We start from the raw sequence: 17,880 nt of genomic DNA, 5'->3' as shown, positions 1-17,880 counted from the left end.
CCGTGAGTGTACAGTACTACAAACTAGTGATGTGTATCGCCTTTAGGTGGACTCCTTGCATATCAAGCGGCATATCAAAGACACAACGTTGTTGTGTTTCTTTTGTCTTTGCGGTGATTGCACAATGGCCGCCTTGAGCATTTGTGACTGAAGACAAATGAACTCGGGAGTGATTGTCACTTCAAAGTATTCGTCATTTAAAGGGCTGCAGGCCGTGGCCAACGCCACGTCCTCAAAGAACATTCTGCTAGTCTATTTTGATTATTTAGAAACAGTCACGGTCTACTATTTGGTACTTTTGAAGACCTCAAGGATACCTCTTAGACAGGGGGGGGGTGGGCAAACATGCGGCCCGCTAAGCGTTTCAATGTATTTAAGCCTTTTGGTAACATGACTTTCAAGTAATCAGAGTTATTCTTCTTTTATCATGTTTTTTAAAATATTTTTTTTTTTTTTTATGACTGCTAATAGTCAATCAATTTTTATAGTTAATCAATATTTCTATACCGCTTATCTTCATAAGGGTGGCAGGGGTATGCTGGAGCCTATCCCAGCTGTCTTCAGGCGAGAGAGAGAGGCGGGGTACACCCTGGACTGGTAACCAGCCAATCACAGGGCACATATAGACAAACAACCATTCACACTCACATTCATACCTATGGATAATTTGGAGTCGCTAATTAACCTAGCATGTTTTTGGAATGTGGGAGGAAACCTACACAATAATTCCTACCAAGGCGTATGAACCCACGCCAAGCTAAAACGCTAACTTGACATCAACCCACATCAAATAAGTAATTTGTCTTATTTTATTACTATACTGGGTAATACAAGTGTAAAAGTGACTATAGGGGTGCTATTTCATGTCTCGGGGCTCTAGTAATGTTAACAAAAAACAGGTAAACAAGTTTTCATTCATTCATTTTGTACCGTTTATCCTCACACGGGTGGCGGGGGTATGCTGGAGCCTATCCCAGCTGTCTTCAGACAATCGAGAGGCGGGGTACACCCTGGACTGGTGGCCAGCCAATCACAGGGCACATATAGACAAACAACCATTCACACTCACATTCATACCTATGGACAATTTGGAGTGGCTAATTAACCTAGCATGTTTTTGGAATGTTGGGAGGAAACCGGAGTACCCGGAGAAAACCCACGCATGCACGGGGGAGAACATGCAAACTCAACAGAGATGCGGAATCAAACTCGGGTCTCCTAAATTGCGTGGCCATGCGCTACCCACTCGTACACTGTGCAACCCCAGGTCAAACTATTCAGGGTTCCGGGGGTGCTGGAGCCTATCCCAGCTGTCTTTGAGCGAGAGAGAGGCGGGCTACACCCTGGACTGGTGGCCAGCCAATCACAGGGCACATATAGACAAACAACCATTCACACTCACATTCATACCTATGGACAATTTGGAATGTTTTTGGAATGTGGGAGGAAACCGGAGTACCCGGAGAAAACCCACGCATGCACAGGGGAGAACATGCAAATTCCACACAGAGATCGCCGAGGGTGGAATCGAACTCGGGTCTCCTAGCTGTGAGGCCTGCGTGCTATCCACAGTGCAGCCTGTCAGTATTACAGTTTTTCCCAAAATATGTATTTATAATGAGAGGCAATGGAACCGAGTCAGTCTTCAGGGTAAAGAGTGTAGGTAGATATGTAATCTAATAAAATCTAATCATAAATTAGTCAGAAAATTTACATTAAAATATAGAATTTGTAAAAAAAACAAAAAACAGTTACTACAGTTAATAAGTTACTAAACAGGAAATATGTCAAGCAAAGTAATTTGAACATCATATGCTCATTTTTCAACCCTTTGTATTGAGTTGTGGACTCCTATAGAGCAGCTCCACACAATAACCCGCACAGAAAGCTTTTTCGATCTTCCAGAATCTGTACCTATTCCAGCTGTATTAAAATGTTATGTAAAACATTGCCAGTGCAGTCAACAACATTTTTACTATGGCCACAGTTTGACTCTGGAACAGATCATTTCCTAATTATATCAAAATACTAATATTCAAGTGAACAGTTGTTCAATGTAAAAGTCCTGACGTGTTTTATGATTTTTTTTCGTCTGCAGTTTTTGTGTACAGGCATCATACAACACCCCCTGGGGGGAGGATGAATGCATGTAGGTGAGTGAGTGAGGGGGGGGGGGCTGTGACTGTTTATTGGATCCACCATGTGACAAGTGATGGTGATGTGAGTGTTTGAGGGGAGGGGGGTCCGGTGGTCCTCTTTGCTGTACAGTACACACAGCGGGGGGGCCCCCCAGCACCCACCGCCTTCCGTTTTTTCCCCGCCGCCTCGGTGGAGGTGGCGTACTAATCATTCTAACAGGCCAATCAAAGGCAATGGGATGTTGCACACAAGGGAGGCAAAGAGGAGGGGAAGGAAGTGATGATTAGTGTTTGGGGGAGCCCCCCCACCCCAACCCCCCCATGATTGAGCTCAAGGGCCACTTTGATTTATGGGACGTCTGGGGGGGATTGTTCTTGTTTTTTGTTTAATCAAAAATGCCGTTGACTTTCTTTTGTGGCCAGACCTCAGGATACACTGATGGCTTGCTTTTTTTCTCTTTTTATTCATATTCAATAATTTTTGGGGTTTATTTCAATCAAAAACAAATAAAAATAATAGCCGCACACATTTTAATAATATAATTTTGACATTTTATAATTGTAATTTTAGCATATACTATATAATTTATATATAATTGTTGTAATGTGATGACATTTTACTTGTAAAATATTATTACTTTCATTATATAATTTTTTTTTGAAATGTAAAAATTCAACTTTATTTTTGTCATATTATATCATTTATCTCATGTCTGTGAATAATCATTAATATCGTAAAAATCCAACTTTATTTTTTTACGATAGTATAACTTATAAAAAACTTAAAATAATAAATTTTTCCCAAATTCTCCCAATAAATAATAGCAATAATAACAATAAAAAAATATAAAATTCTCCCAAAATTAGCAATGTTTTCCATATAAAAATGGCAGCTGTTTCTTATAATAATACAACTTTATTCTCATATCACAACCTGTTTTCCCACATAAAAATGCAACTTTATTTGGTCATATTACAATTTTTTTTAATATGAAAATATTATATGTATTCTGTAGTAATAATTTCTTGTAAAAGTACAACTTTTTTCCTCATATCAATTTTTTTTCTTTCAAAAATACAACACTATTACATAATAATAGTGTAAAAAAAACGTACAAATAAAAAAATTTCACCTAAAATTAAAACTTTTTCCTCATAATAACACAACTATATTTATGTAATATTAAAACTTTTAATTGCTGTATATTGTATTTTTTTCCCCCTCATAAAAATACTTCTGACATTTTTCTGGTAAAAATACAACCTCAATCATACATACATTTATTTACTCATAAATGTATAACTATATTGTCAGCATATCACTATGTTTTAATACTTACTGACTTCCTAAAACAAAGTAATTACAATTTCAGTTTCACTTTAAAATGCTGCAATTAAAACCTCCCGTCTCGGTAAAACACAACAAGTGAATCTATAGCTCAGCTCCGCGGCTTCCGTAATTGTACGTTGGCCCTCTCCACTGCATGCATGTATGTTTAGACTGCGGCCACAGTGCTCATTAGCAAGTAAGCATGGCTCGCCTGTGAGGTCGGCCATGATAACAGGCTGACATGCGCTCTTTATAGAACGTGATGGCGCTGTAGTGCGGCGGCCCCCGCGGCCAGACACCAGTTGTTTGTTTATTTGGACACAACTTGCAATTATGTCTGCGACAGCCTACCACCGCTAGTACAAGAAGAAGAAGACATGTACTTGGCAGTCCTCCTCACGGGGCGCTCGCTCCTTCGTTTTGATTATAGGCCGAGATACTTTTATTTGACGCCCGAGCTAGCCTGAGCAGCAACAGCAACTTGAACTGCACATTAAAGCTATAATAAGGAATTGTCATTTGGTGCTAGAGCTCCCCCTACAGTTGTAAGTAGAATTACATTAGATACAATATCTTGAATACTAATACAAAACTGTATTATGTTTCATAATGCACTGCTTTAAAGACACAGTAAGGAATATTTTATTTGGCACTAGAGCAGTTTAGTAGTTTCATCACTTTGAAAATAACGTTACAGCAGGTTAAGTCTATGTATGTTTTCCTGTAGATTTGACTGAAATAAAGCCACAGTAAGGGATATTTGTTTGGTACTATAGTTCCCCATACAGTTGAATCACTTTAGATTTACTGTGTTCAAATAAACTGATAAGTATAGTTTAAAGTCACAGTAAGTGACAGTAGTTATTTAAATACAGTTAAGTACAGTAGTGTAAGTCGAAGCACACATTTGACTGCTTCAAAGCTGAAGCAACATTAGCATCAATGCTACAACCGAATGCAAGGTGTCCAGGCTGGTCCACCTTGTTTTTTTTTTAAAGGCCTTATTATTATTATTATTAATAGATACTGGGTTGTCCGTTCCCGAAAATTACAAAGTGAGTTTGCATGTCTGAAACTGAGTTCAATTCCACCCTCGGCCATGCGTGGGTTTTCTCCGGGTACTCCGGTTTTTACTCCCACATTCCAAAAACATGCTAGGTTAATTAGCGAACTCCAAATTGTCTATATAGGTATGAATGTGAGTGTGAATGGTTGTTTGTCTATATGTGCCCTGTGATTGGCTTACCACCAGTCCAGGGTGTACCCCGCCTCTCGCCCGAAGACAGCTGGGGTAGGCTCCAGCACCCACACCCCCGGCCCTCGTGAGCATAAGCAGTAGAAAATAAATGAATGAATAAAAAACATAGCTGGAATGAACAATTAGTGCCACACAGCTAGAAGACCCAAGTTCGATTCCACCCTCGGCCATCTTTGTGTGGACTTTGTGGGTTTTCTCCAGGTATTCCAGTTTTTACTCCCACATTCCAAAAACATGCTAGGTTAATTAGCGAACTCCAAATTGTCCATAGGTATGAATGTGAGTGTGAATGGTTGTTTGTCTATATGTGCCCTGTGATTGGCTGGCTGGCCACCAGTCCAGGGTGGACCCCGCCTCTTGTCTGAAGACAGCTGGGATAGGCTCCAGCACCTGTACGACCCTCGTGAGGATAAGCGGTAGAAAATGAATTAATGAATAGTTTGACCTGGGGTTGCACGGTGTGCGAGTGGGCCACGCAATTTAGGAGACCCGAGTTTGATTCCGCATCTCTGTTGAGTTTGCATGTTCTCCTCTGTGCATGCGTGGGTTTTCTCCGGGTACTTCGGTTTCCTCCCACATTCCCAAAACATTCCAAATTGTCCATAGGTATGAATGTGAGTGTGAATGGTTGTTTGTCTATATGTGCCCTGTGATTGGCTGGCCACCAGTCCAGGGTGTACCCCGCCTCTTGTCTGAAGACAGCTGGGATAGGCTCCAGCACCTGTACGACCCTCGTGAGGATAAGCGGTAGAAAATGAATTAATGAATAGTTTGACCTGGGGTTGCACGGTGTGTGAGTGGGTAGCGCATGGCCACGCAATTTAGGAGACCCGAGTTTGATTCCGCATCTCTGTTGGGTTTGCATGTTCTCCTCCGTGCATGTGTGGGTTTTCTCCGGGTACTTCGGTTTCCTCCCACATTCCCAAAACATTCCAAATTGTCCATAGGTATGAATGTGAGTGTGAATGGTTGTTTGTCTATATGTGCCCTGTGATATGTCGCCTGAAGACAGCTGGGATAGGCTCCAGCACCCCTGCGACCCTCATGAATGGATTATGGTTATTTATTGATTAGTTATGTCATTTTTAAAGGTATGGCAGAGTAATAAACTATAAACTATTAATAAGGAACACTATAAATTTCTTTACGTGTCCAAAATGCGGTTCAGTTTTTTAGTAGCCTGCTGCATTTCCTAAAAAAAAAAAAACAAAAAAGCTGAACTTTCTTCTTTTCAACTGTGGCGCTGCTTTGACGTTTGAATTGCTATCAAATTGTCTACTATTTCCCCAACATTGTAGTGTTGTTGTTGTTTTTTTTTTTGCTGACGCTCCACACTGTGAGTAGTGACGACCTCATCATTTGGATGAATCCAGAATGGAAAACCGCAATGCTAAAAAAAAAAAAAAAAAAAAAAAAAAGAAAAGCAATCCGGGATTCTTCTTCTTCTTCACTTCACAGAAAATCTCTTGTCTTTTGTCTTCCCTCACCGGTTTCAAGTTGACTTATTTTGAGCACTATTAATTTGCTAGAAGAGCGTCGTCACATCAGAAACAGAAAAAGTGTGGAGGGAGGGGGGGTGGAAAAAAAACGAGGGAGAGCGGGAAAGACAAAAAAGAAAAGAGAAGAGGTGCAATGTGAGCACATTTCCACCTCACTTGACGTTTTGCTGAAGTTTGTACGTTTCTTGCTTGAGCCGCTCCTACCCCCCCCCCCCTTTTTTTTTTTTTTCCACCGCCACCATCTTCTCGCTAATGATAACAGCGGAGGCTCTCTGGGGAATGGCGCCCTGCCTGCCTGCCTGCCTGCATGCATGCATGGTGGCTGGCTTCCACGTTTCCAGCAGCAGGTATTTTAGGATACGCAAAAGCGGGGACCGGGAGGCGTCATTCCAGGAGCTTTTCTTCTTGTTGTGCAGACGCTCCAGTCCTCTAACTTCGCTTTCTTCCTTCCTTTCGTCCTTTCTTGTTGTCTTTGGTCGATTTCACGATTTTCAAATGTGAGCACAGTAGGGAAATGAAGAGGTTGTGCTCGGTTAAGGCCAATGAATGTTTAAAGCTCTAATTCGAGCAGGCAGGCAGGAAGGAAGGCCCTGGCAGGCCTCGGCGTTGCGTCGTACACAAACAGGAGGCAACAAAAGGAAATTCTAATCTAGACGCTAACGCAGCTGATCCTCAGCAGGGGGGGGCGGATGAATTATACAACAATCTGTGCACTTCCTTGTCTCATTTATTTAAAGTCTCCTGTTTTTTTTTTCTTATCATGTGGAGGTCAAGCCCATATTGACAAACATCCCATAATAATAAAAAGATGTTGGCCATGAAACAAGGGCTTCCTTTTTATTAATGGCTCCCTTGCTAGCTATGCTTGTTGTTACATAACAGGAATTTTACTTTCACTTTAACTCATGTACTTGTTTGTCATGACCCCCAGACCCAGCGACCCGCACTTTGATTCACCACTAATCTGCTTCAAAAGGATGAGTTTGACCTTTAACCCTTGGAGAAGACAGCTAAATCAGTCGAAGAAAAGGGAGAAAAAAAAGCCATACAAGGTATGGAATTTCATTCATTCATTCATTTTCTACCGCTTTTTCCTCACGAGGGTCGCAAAGGGGTGCTGGAGCCTATCCCAGCTGTCTTTGAGCGAGAAGCTGGGTACACACTGGACTGGTCGCCAACCAGCCAATCACAGGGCACATATAGACAAACAACCATTCACACTCACATTCATACCTATGGACAATTTGGAGTCGCTAATTAACCTAGCATGTTTTTTTTTGGAATGTGGGAGGAAACCGGAGTACCCGGAGAAAACCCACGCATGCACGGGGAGAACATGCAAACTCCACACAGAGATGGCTGAGGGTGGAATCGAACTCGGGTCTCCGAGCTGTAAGGCCTGTGTGCTAACCACTTGGTCACCGTGCAGCCTTTTTTTAAACATTCATTCATTCATTCATTCACGAGGGTCGCGGGGGGTGCTGGAGCCTATCCCAGCTGTCTTGGAGCAAGAGGCGGGGCACACCCTGGACTGGTGGCCAACCAACCAATCACAGGGCACATATAGACAAACAACCATTCACACTCACATTCATACCTATGGACAATTTGGAGTCGCTAATTAACCTAGCATGTTTTTGGAATGTGGGAGGAAACCGGAGTAACTGGAAAAAAACGAGGGCAGAATCGAACTCGGGTCTCCGAGCTGTGAGGCCTGCGTGCTAACCACTTGAGCACCGTGCAGACTTTTTTTAAACAGTATTTGTATAAATGATTACCAACTTATGTGTTTTCTGTAGAAAGAACATTTTTTTGGGGGGGGGGGCGTGCATGAATGCTGACTGGATATAAATATTTTTAAACTAATCAGGGGGGAATGTGATCACATGATCTCATCAGTAATGAATGTACAACACACAACACACACACAGTTTCAGACTCAGAACCTTCTTGCTGCGGTGCAACAACGCTAACCACTCCTCCACTGTTCTCTCTTGTGAAACCTTTCCAGCAAACTCTCACCTGCATTAAGCAAAAAAAAAAAAATGATCTCATCTGACGCAACCCACCTGAGATGTTTGCTCCCCCCTTGACGTCCTCCGGAGCTCCACGGCTGATCCGATCGGGATGACGACGATGATGATCACAACGCTCCGAGGAAGTTAGCGGCCTTCTCTCTCCAGAGGCCAGCTCTTGATTTTTTTTTTTTTTTGCCTCTAAAATAAAAAAAAGGTAAGGATAAGGTGTGAGTGTGTGTGGGCTACACATGACTGGAAAAGTGCGTCATCAGCACAAAGATGAAACTCTCTGTGTATGTGTGTGTGTGTGTGTGTGTGTGTGTGTGTGTGTGTATTTTAGGCAAGGTGCCTGCCCTGGAGCGAGATAATGTGAAGACAAGCAGATGGGGGAACTTAAAGGCAAAGCCACTTGGGCAAAGCCGAGCTGGCACAAAGTAAGAGGAGGTCTTAGAACATCTCCCAGCACACATTCACTGCATGCCAGCTAGCTGCATGACAAAGAATTGAACACTATATGTGTATGTGTGTGTACCTGTGTACCCGTTTTGCATATTTTACCAAACAGTGTGTCCTCACTTCTTTATACAGAAACGACATTCATCTGTTTCACAAACAAACAAACAAAAAAAATAAATCCATTCCGCCCGGTTAGATCCGAGCGGAACAAACTTTGATGAGGATTGACGACAGAAGGCCTGTCATCAATCATCACATCCGTGAAGACGATTGACGCCGCATTCACGTTTTCATATTCACTAATCAATCAGGAAGCGGTGCGAGTTGTTACTGAATAACGAGCAGGGAAATGCTGACGAAGTAGATAGGTTGGCCGTTTAATTGACGAATTAAACACCGCACCTCTAATAAATACAACTTTCATGTATTCTATTTCATACACATTATGATAAAATAAAAACCATAGCGTTTAGCGCGCGGGCCACACAGCTAGGAGACCCAAGTTCGATTCCATCCTCGGCAATCTCTGTGTGGAGTTTGCATGTTCTCCCCGTGCATGCGTGGGTTTTCTCCGGGTACTCCAGTTTCCTATGTGCAACAATATGTGCCCTGTGATTGGCTGGCCACCAGTCCAGGGTGTACCCCGCCTTTTGACATGAAGACAGCTGGGATAGGCTCCAGCATACCCCCGCGACTCTCGTGAGGACAAGCGGTAGAAAATGAATGAATGAAAATTTCTTTACCTGTTTTTTTTAACATTACTAGAGCCCCCCAGACATGAACTAGCACCCCTATAGTCACTTTTAGTGTGAATGGTTGTTTGTCTATATGTGCCCTGTGATTGGCTGGCCACCAGTCCAGGGTGTACCCCGCCTTTTGACATGAAGACAGCTGGGATAGGCTCCAGCATACCACCGCGACTCTCGTGAGGACAAGCGGTAGAAAATGAATGAATGAAAATTTCTTTACCTGTTTTTTTTAACATTACTAGAGCCCCCCAGACATGAACTAGCACCCCTATAGTCACTTTTAGTGTGAATGGTTGTTTGTCTATATGTGCCCTGTGATTGGCTGGCCACCAGTCCAGGGTGTAGAGCCAGCTGGGGTAGGCTCCAGCAATCCCCCTCCCCCGACCCTCGTGAGGATAAGCGGTAGAAAATGAACAAAGCTAGAATGAACGTTTAGCGCGCGGGCCACACAGCTTGGAGACCCGAGTTCGATTCCACTCTCGGCCATCTCTGTGTGGACTTTGTGGGTTTTCTCCGGTTTCCTCCCACATTCCAAAAACATGCTAGGTTAATTAGCGACTCCAAATTGTCCATAGGTATGAATGTGAGTGTGAATGGTTGTTTGTCTATATGTGCCCTGTGATTGGCTGGCCACCAGTCCAGGGTGTACCCCGCCCCTCTCTCGCCCTGAGACAGCTGGGATAGACTCCAGCATACCCACGACCCTCGTGAGGATAAGCAGCATACAAAATGAATGGATGGATGTATTATTATTCTCTCTATTTTTTTTGTATTATATTTATTATTACTATTAATATTCCAAACAAATATTTTGAGGCAAATGTGTATTTAGGGTTAGGGTTAAATTTATTTAAACATATTTCATGTATTCATTATTATACATTAGTATTGCATAGTATATTATAATATATTTTTTATGTGTTATCATGAGTCATATTCCAAAATTAATAGATATGGAAATGATTTAACTTTAAATCTTTAAAACTATAAAATAAGATTTAACTTGAATATTTCTAAGTATATTTTACTTATTTGTTTTTGTGTACATTTCATATGTATATTTTTTTTATTGTTTTTATATTATATTAATTAAGCATTTTATGTATATAATATTGATCATTGTTATTAATAATCTGAAACAAGTAGATAATTATCGGCAGTACTAGTGATGCAAAGGTTTACTGTATTATATTTTTAAAGTATATTTTTAAGTACATTTATATATATATATATTTATGTACTTATTTATTTGTTTTTAGTGTACATTTGATTTTTTTATTTCTATTGTTTTTATATTATATCATATTTATTATATATATAATATTAAATATAATATTATATTATTATAATATATTATATTATTATATTATCAGGTGATAATATTATTATATTATCATTACAGTAATGAAAATATTGTGAATTATTGTCAATCAAACGTCCTTTTTCTGCATGTTTTGGAAAAGTCGTCAACATATTTAATGGTTGACTGGACTTGCGTAACTCTCTGCTACTAAAGTACCGGAGGCTGGGACGCAGTATTCAATATATATATATATATATATATATATATACGTATATTGTGTTTGGAGGACACGCTGACTAATGTGAGTGGACGCCGTGCATACACACTTGACATGGAAGAGTTTGATTGATGAGGAAATAGATGGTCAATTACAGTGTCCGTCCTGATGGATGACACCATTTGGCCCACAAGCTTGAATCCCCCCCCCACTCCACCCCCCCCCCATAATCTCATGCATGACCATGAAGGGAGGCATCCACACACATACCTCCCTCTCCTGGTTAGCCCCCATATCCATCTTTATCTGTTGGGGGGGGGGGGGGGGGGGCTTGTGTTTGTTTACCATCACGAGCAGACGATCACTCAGTGTTAAACACCAGCCATGGATTATTGATTATTATTTGCGCTACTTCAATTAGCACGTCTTTCTTTTCCATGTTCAGTGCGATTGTCATATTTTACACTAAGTGTTTCTACTTGGCATCAAACTTCATTAAAAGTCTTGCAAAAAGCCTACATAAAATTATTATATACCACTAGTTAGAATTACAATAATTAATCACAAAATGTAATTCCATTAACAGATTATTAGTATTAAAAGATAATAATCAGAAAAAATACAGATGGTTAAAATCAGTAATTTAAGTAAATTTTATTTATTTTATTAAATGAAGGCCTTGGCATGATTTCTTTTGGGATATTAATAATAATTATTGACAATATATAATACAAATGATAAATAATACAGTAAACCTTTGTTTCAGATTATTAATAACAATGATCAACATCATATACATACAATGCTTAATTAATATAATATAAAAACAATATAAATACAAAAATATATCAAATGTACACTAAAAACTAATAAATAAGTAAAAAATACTTGGAAATATTCAAGTTAAATCAGATTTTATAGTTTTAAAGATTTAAAGTTAAATCTTTTTCTATAATAATTTTGGAATATTACTCATGACAACACATAAAAAATATATTATAATATACTATGTAATATTACTGTCATACTAATATATGATAATGAATACATGAAATATGTTTAAATAAATTAGGGGAAATACACATTTGCCTCTAAATATTTTTTTGGAATATTAATAGTAAAAATAAATATGATATAATACAAATAAATATAATAGTAATACATCCATTAATCTATCTTCTATGCTGCTTATTCTCATGAAGGTCGTGGCTATGCTGGAGCCTATCCCAGCTGTCTTCAGTGAGAGGCGTGGTACACTCTGGACTGGTCACCAGCCAGCCAATCACAGGGCACATATAGACAAACAACCATTCACACTCACATTCATACCTATGGACAATTTGGAGTCGCTAATTAACCTAGCATGTTTTTGGAATGTGGGAGGAAGATACCCGAGCGGAGATTCGAACCCATGTCTTCCCTTGCTAACCACTCCTCCACCGTGCGGCCTCATATTAATAATACAATGTACATATTTATATTTATGAAATATTTGACTCATTCTCTCCCTGGCTAATTTGTCAGAGGGCACCCAAGCAACACCTCCTATTCAAATATGGCTGACAGGTGAGGAGGTTTTGATTGATGGGCCGTCAATGAATAGCTGCCGAGTTTATGAGGCAGAGCAAATCTGATTATCGGGGCCCGGTTGTCACCCTCACGCTGTATTAAGAATTATTTGACAATGCGTTGTGTCGACAAGATGTGCCACCATGGCGATGAAAATGCGCTTAAATTACAACCTATGGTGCGTTGAGGAACCGGAGCTCACTGTGGGAATTCTCAGTGGACATTCCCGCCACACTGACAGCGACACCTTCGCTTCAATGAATGATGAAAAATTGGAACAGGAGTGTTTTTTTTCTATGTATTTCACAATGCTGTTATTTTGGGGAACAATTTTATTGTCTTGGCTAGCCGGTAGCTAGCATTAGCATTAGCATTAGCTCTAAATAGTGTCAAAAGAAATTTTTTGCAAAACAAAAATGTAAAAAAATCCATTAAATAAAAATCAATACCTTTGTAGAGATACATTGTTTTCACATTAATTGAAATATAATTTGAGTTACATTTATTATACTGATTTTAATTTAATTTAATTAAATAATTTAAATTAAATAATTTAATTTAAGTGGTAACCCTATCAAGTGATTCAAACTGTTGCTAAATTACTGTGTGTTAGCCGTGTTAGCTTACTTTAGTCACATATAATAAATAATAAAAAAAAATAATTGCAAAAACTTAATTTTTTGCAAAATGAAAATGTAAAAAAAATAAAAAATCAATCAAATAAAAATCAATACATTTGTAGAGATACATTGTTTTCACATTAATTGAAATACAATTTGAATTACATTTATGATACTGATTTAATTTAATTTAATTTAATTTAATTTAATTTAATTTAATTTAATTTAATTTAATTTAATTTAATTTAATTTAATTTAATTTAATTTAATTTAATTTAATTTAATTTAATTTAATTTTTTAAAAGTGGTAACTCTATCAAGTGGTTCGAACAATTGCTAAATTACCGGGTGTTAGCCACGTTAGCTTACTTTAGTCACATATAATAATAAATAATTGCAAAAAAAACTAAAATTTTTTGCAAAACAAAAATGTTAAAAAAAAAATCAATCAAACAATCAATACATTTGTAGCGATACATTGTTTTCACATTCATTTAAATTTAATTTAATTTAATTTAATTTGGGGAACAATTTTATTGTCTTGGCTAGCCGGTAGCTAGCATTAGCATTAGCATTAGCTCTACATAGTGTCAAAAGAAATACAAACATGCAAGCTAGGCTGCTACACTGACTTTGTACTGTTTCACAGATGCTAAAGTGTGAGGTCTTAATCCGATATTCATTTAGATGTGCGCCCCCATTCCTTCAAGAAATGGAGGAAACAAATAATTGGCCCTTTAATGGTAATCAATGCCTTCATGCAACCAATGCCTTGCATCATCTGGCTATGTGTGTGTGTGTGTGTGTATACAATACGAATACGCCGCCACCCACCTGGGGGTGGGGCTTCCTGGGTTGAACCCCCCTCCTGACCCCGCTTTCTCAGAGGACAGACAGCAACATATCAAAGAGTAGAGGGGGGGCATAGTCAGGCCATTGGGTTTCTGGCAAAAATCATCTCAATAAATAAATATCACAAGACGCCGCTGGAGGGGAGTGCTTTGATGTGGGGTGGGGGGGGGGGCGGTTGGGCCCCCTTTTTCTGTTTTCGTGCTCACTTTATCCTCAACATCGGTACCGGAAGAACTTTCAAGTGCTTGTTTCAACAAAATGGATCATGGGGGATTCAAACAGTTGCTAAATGACCGGGTGTTAGCTTACTTTAGTCACATATAATAAATAATAAAAAATTATTGCAAAAACTAAAAAATCAAAAATCATCAAATGTAAAAAAAATCAAAAATCAATCAAATAAAAATCAATAAATTTGTAGAGATACATTGTTTTCACATTAATTGAAATATAATTTGAGTTACATTTATTATACTAATTTAATTTAATTTAATTTAATTTAATTTAATTTAATTTAATTTAATTTAATTTAATTTAATTTAATTATTTAAAAGTGGTAACTCTCAGTTGCTAAATTACCGTGTGTTAGCCACGTTAGCTTACTTATGTCACATATAATAATAAATAATAAAAAAATTATTGCAAAAAAAACCTAAAATTTTTTGCAAAACAAAAATGTTAAAAAAAATCAATCAATACATTTGTAGAGATACATTGTTTTCACATTAATTGAAATATAATTTGAATTACATTTATTATACTAATTTAATTTAATTTAATTTAATTTAATTTAATTTAATTTAATTTAATTTAATTTAATTTAATTTAATTTAATTTAATTTAATTTAATTTAATTTAATTTAATTTAATTTAATTTAATTTAATTTAATTCAATTCAATTCAATTCAGTGGTAACCCTATCAAGTGATTCAAACAGTTGCTAAATTACCGTGTGTTAGCCGTGTTAGCTTACTTTAGTCACATATAATAATAAATAATAACAAAATAATTGCCATAACTTAATTTTTTTGCAAAACGAAAATGTAAAAAATAAATAAAAAATCATCAAATAATCAATACATTTGTAGAGATACATTGTTTTCACATTAATTGGAATATAATTTGAATTACATTTATTATATTGATTAATAATTTAATTTAATTTAATTTAATTTAATTTAATTTAATTTAATTTAATTTAATTTAATTTAATTTAATTTAATTTAATTTAATTTAATTTAATTTAATTTAATTTAATTTAAGCGGTATAGAAAATGGAAATATGGATGATTATGATGATTATTAAGTCAAAAATAGTGTACGAGATGTTTGTTTGTTCAGCCATGTTGCTTTTCTAAACGTACGGTCAAAGCCATTCCCTCTCAGTGGTAACCCGAATCAAGTGATCTCCTATTTCAAAAACCGTCTTGTTTGTGTGGACGTCATCACGGGAGGTTACAAGTCTCCTCTTCCATATTTCCTCATGTTGGTAGCTTCCATCTTTCCATCTTCTTCCTCTTTTGTTTCTTATTCAAACAACCGTGTGAAGCGCCATGTATTCATGCAAAGATATGAGTTTGCTGTACTTGCGGGGTATGAAGTGAAGCCTTTTAAGTTGGAATATGATTTTTTTTTTTTTTCTTCTCTCCTCCAGAAAAGTTTCCTCTTCCTCGTCAGAGCGTCTCGCCCTCAGGACAGAGTGCACCTTCGCCACATGCCTGGTAGGCTCGCCAGGAGCTCCGCGGCTCTGAACTTGACTGATTGCCACTCACTCAAACAACAACAAAAAAAAGTAAAACCTCCCACTCTGTTTCCATCCTCCCGTTTGCCTCAATGAACAAAACATGCCATGACAAAAGAGGAACATTTTCACCCCCCTCATCAAGCCTCAGCTCTCGCTTTTGTTGCACTTTGCAAGTTTTACCAGACTCCTTTTTTTATGAATATTAGGATTTAATAGCATTTGATGAATAGACACCTGAAATTCTGTTATTGTATGATGAAAAGCATCATATCCAAATTGGGTTGCTTATTTATTTTTGGCAAAATACTCCAAAAAAGAACTTTAAAAGTGTTTAAAATGTGATTTACATGAAGAGACACCCTGTCCCAAATTGTCCATAGGAATGGTTGTTTGTCTATATGTGCCCTGTGATTGGCTGGCTACCCAGTCCAGGGTGGGATAGGCTCCAGCATACCCTAGTAAGGATATTAATGAGTTTTGATGCATTACCCAAAGCTTCATGTTACACTTACATAACAAGTGTGCCGCATAGATAGTGTACCCCATGCGGGACCTCGTGCTCCCTTTTATTATTATCCATTCAGTTTCTACCGCTTATCCTCACGAGAGTGCTGGAGCCTATCCCAGCTGTCTTGGGGCGATAGGCGGGGTACACACTGGACTGGACTGGTGGCCAGCCAATCACAGGGCACATATAGACAAACAACCATTCACACTCACATTCATACCTATGGACAATTTGGAGTCGCTAATTAACCTAGCATGTTTTTGGAATGTGGGAGGAAACCGGAGTACCCGGAGAAAACCCACGCATGCACGGGGAGAACATGCAAAGAGAGATGACCAAGTGTGGAATCGAACTCATGTCTCCTAGCTGTGTGGCCTGCGCGCTAACCACTCCATAATACAGTCATTAAGTTTCAGAAATTCATAAATTAATTAATTGATCGCTGCCTTGTGGTTGACTATAGCTTATTATTAGTCAAATCAAATATTGCAATACATTAATTCATTTTCTACCGCTTATCCTCACAAGGGTCGCATGGGTGCTGGAGCCTATCCCAGCTGTCTTCTTTAGGCGAGAGGCGGGGTACATCCTGGACTGGTGGCCAGCCAATCACAGGGCACATATAGACAAACAACCATTCACACTCACATTCATACCTATGGACAATTTGGAGTCGCTAATTAACCTAGCATGTTTTTGGAATGTGGGAGGAAACCGGAGTACCCGGAGAAAACCTGGCCAGAGATGGCCGAGGGTGGAATCGAACTCGGGTCTCCTAGTTGTGTGGCCTGCGTACTAACCACTCAGTCCATAATACAGCCATTATGTTTCAAAAATTCATAAATTAATTAATTGATCGCTGTCTTGTGGTTGACTATAGCCTATTATTAGTCAAATCAAATAATCAAAATAAAATCAAATTAACCTAGCATGTTTTTGGAATGTGCGAGGAAACCGGAGTACCCGGAGAAAACATGCAAACTCCACACAGAGATAGTGAAATTGAACTCGGGTCACCTTGCTGTGAGGCCTACGGTCTAACCACTTTTCCACCGTGCATTTATATTATTATTATTGATACGTGTCAACACAAGCCGCATCACCTTGAGAGCGAGCAAGGTGGAGAAAGAAGACGACAACAACATCTTGTGTTCTTCAACTCTAGTGGGATGCTGCTTCACAACAACATAAAAATAAAGAAAAACAGGCAAGGTGTGCTATTAAGCAGGGGGAATGTCAGGGCTGCTTAATGAGACAAACTTTCAGGAATGCCATAATATGAATTATTTGTCATTGGCCGTGTGTGTGTGTGTGTGTGTGTGTGTGTGTGTGTGTCTTTGGAAAGGGGGATGAAGGCGGACCTTGATGGAGAGATGTGGCACTAGCCTGGGGGCTCGCTCCACTCTGAGGCTAGTTAGCTGCCATCATTAGGGAGGAGGCCGCTCATGGCAGGAAGGTGACACACACACACACACACACACACACACACACACACACAAGTCTGCATGTGTGGACCATTATATGAAAAAAGCTCCAATTGATACCACTTTTGTTGTTCTGAGCCAACTTATGTTTTTATCGTCGCTAATTTACACTTCAAACAAAAGACTAGCTTCCAG

The 17,880-nt window shown here is 38.6% G+C and overlaps 1 protein-coding gene and 1 long non-coding RNA gene across 3 annotated transcripts in view; one reads left to right on the top strand and one right to left on the bottom strand.

Moving 5' to 3' along the window:
• The window catches only part of crygmxl2 (crystallin, gamma MX, like 2), a 55,630-nt gene that overhangs the window by 36,702 nt on the left and 1,048 nt on the right, over positions 1-17,880 (bottom strand). For both annotated transcript variants that reach the window (XM_078788815.1, XM_058061124.2), the window contains exon 2: positions 8,295-8,419. In XM_078788815.1, coding sequence (XP_078644941.1) covers positions 8,295-8,419 — 125 coding nt within the window. The remainder of the gene's footprint in view (positions 1-8,294; positions 8,420-17,880) is intronic.
• LOC131109293 (uncharacterized) lies at positions 11,022-17,753 on the top strand. Its single transcript, XR_013625761.1, has 3 exons — positions 11,022-11,052; positions 15,664-15,730; positions 17,607-17,753. It is a non-coding gene; the product is annotated as an uncharacterized LOC131109293 (long non-coding RNA).

Source organism: Doryrhamphus excisus, unplaced genomic scaffold (genome assembly GCF_037039965.1).
Source record: "Doryrhamphus excisus strain RoL-2023G ecotype Guam unplaced genomic scaffold, RoL_Dexc_Guam_v1.1 HiC_scaffold_24, whole genome shotgun sequence".
In the NCBI taxonomy this organism is placed as follows: domain Eukaryota; kingdom Metazoa; phylum Chordata; class Actinopteri; order Syngnathiformes; family Syngnathidae; genus Doryrhamphus; species Doryrhamphus excisus.
This window is presented reverse-complemented; position numbering and strand designations above follow the sequence as displayed.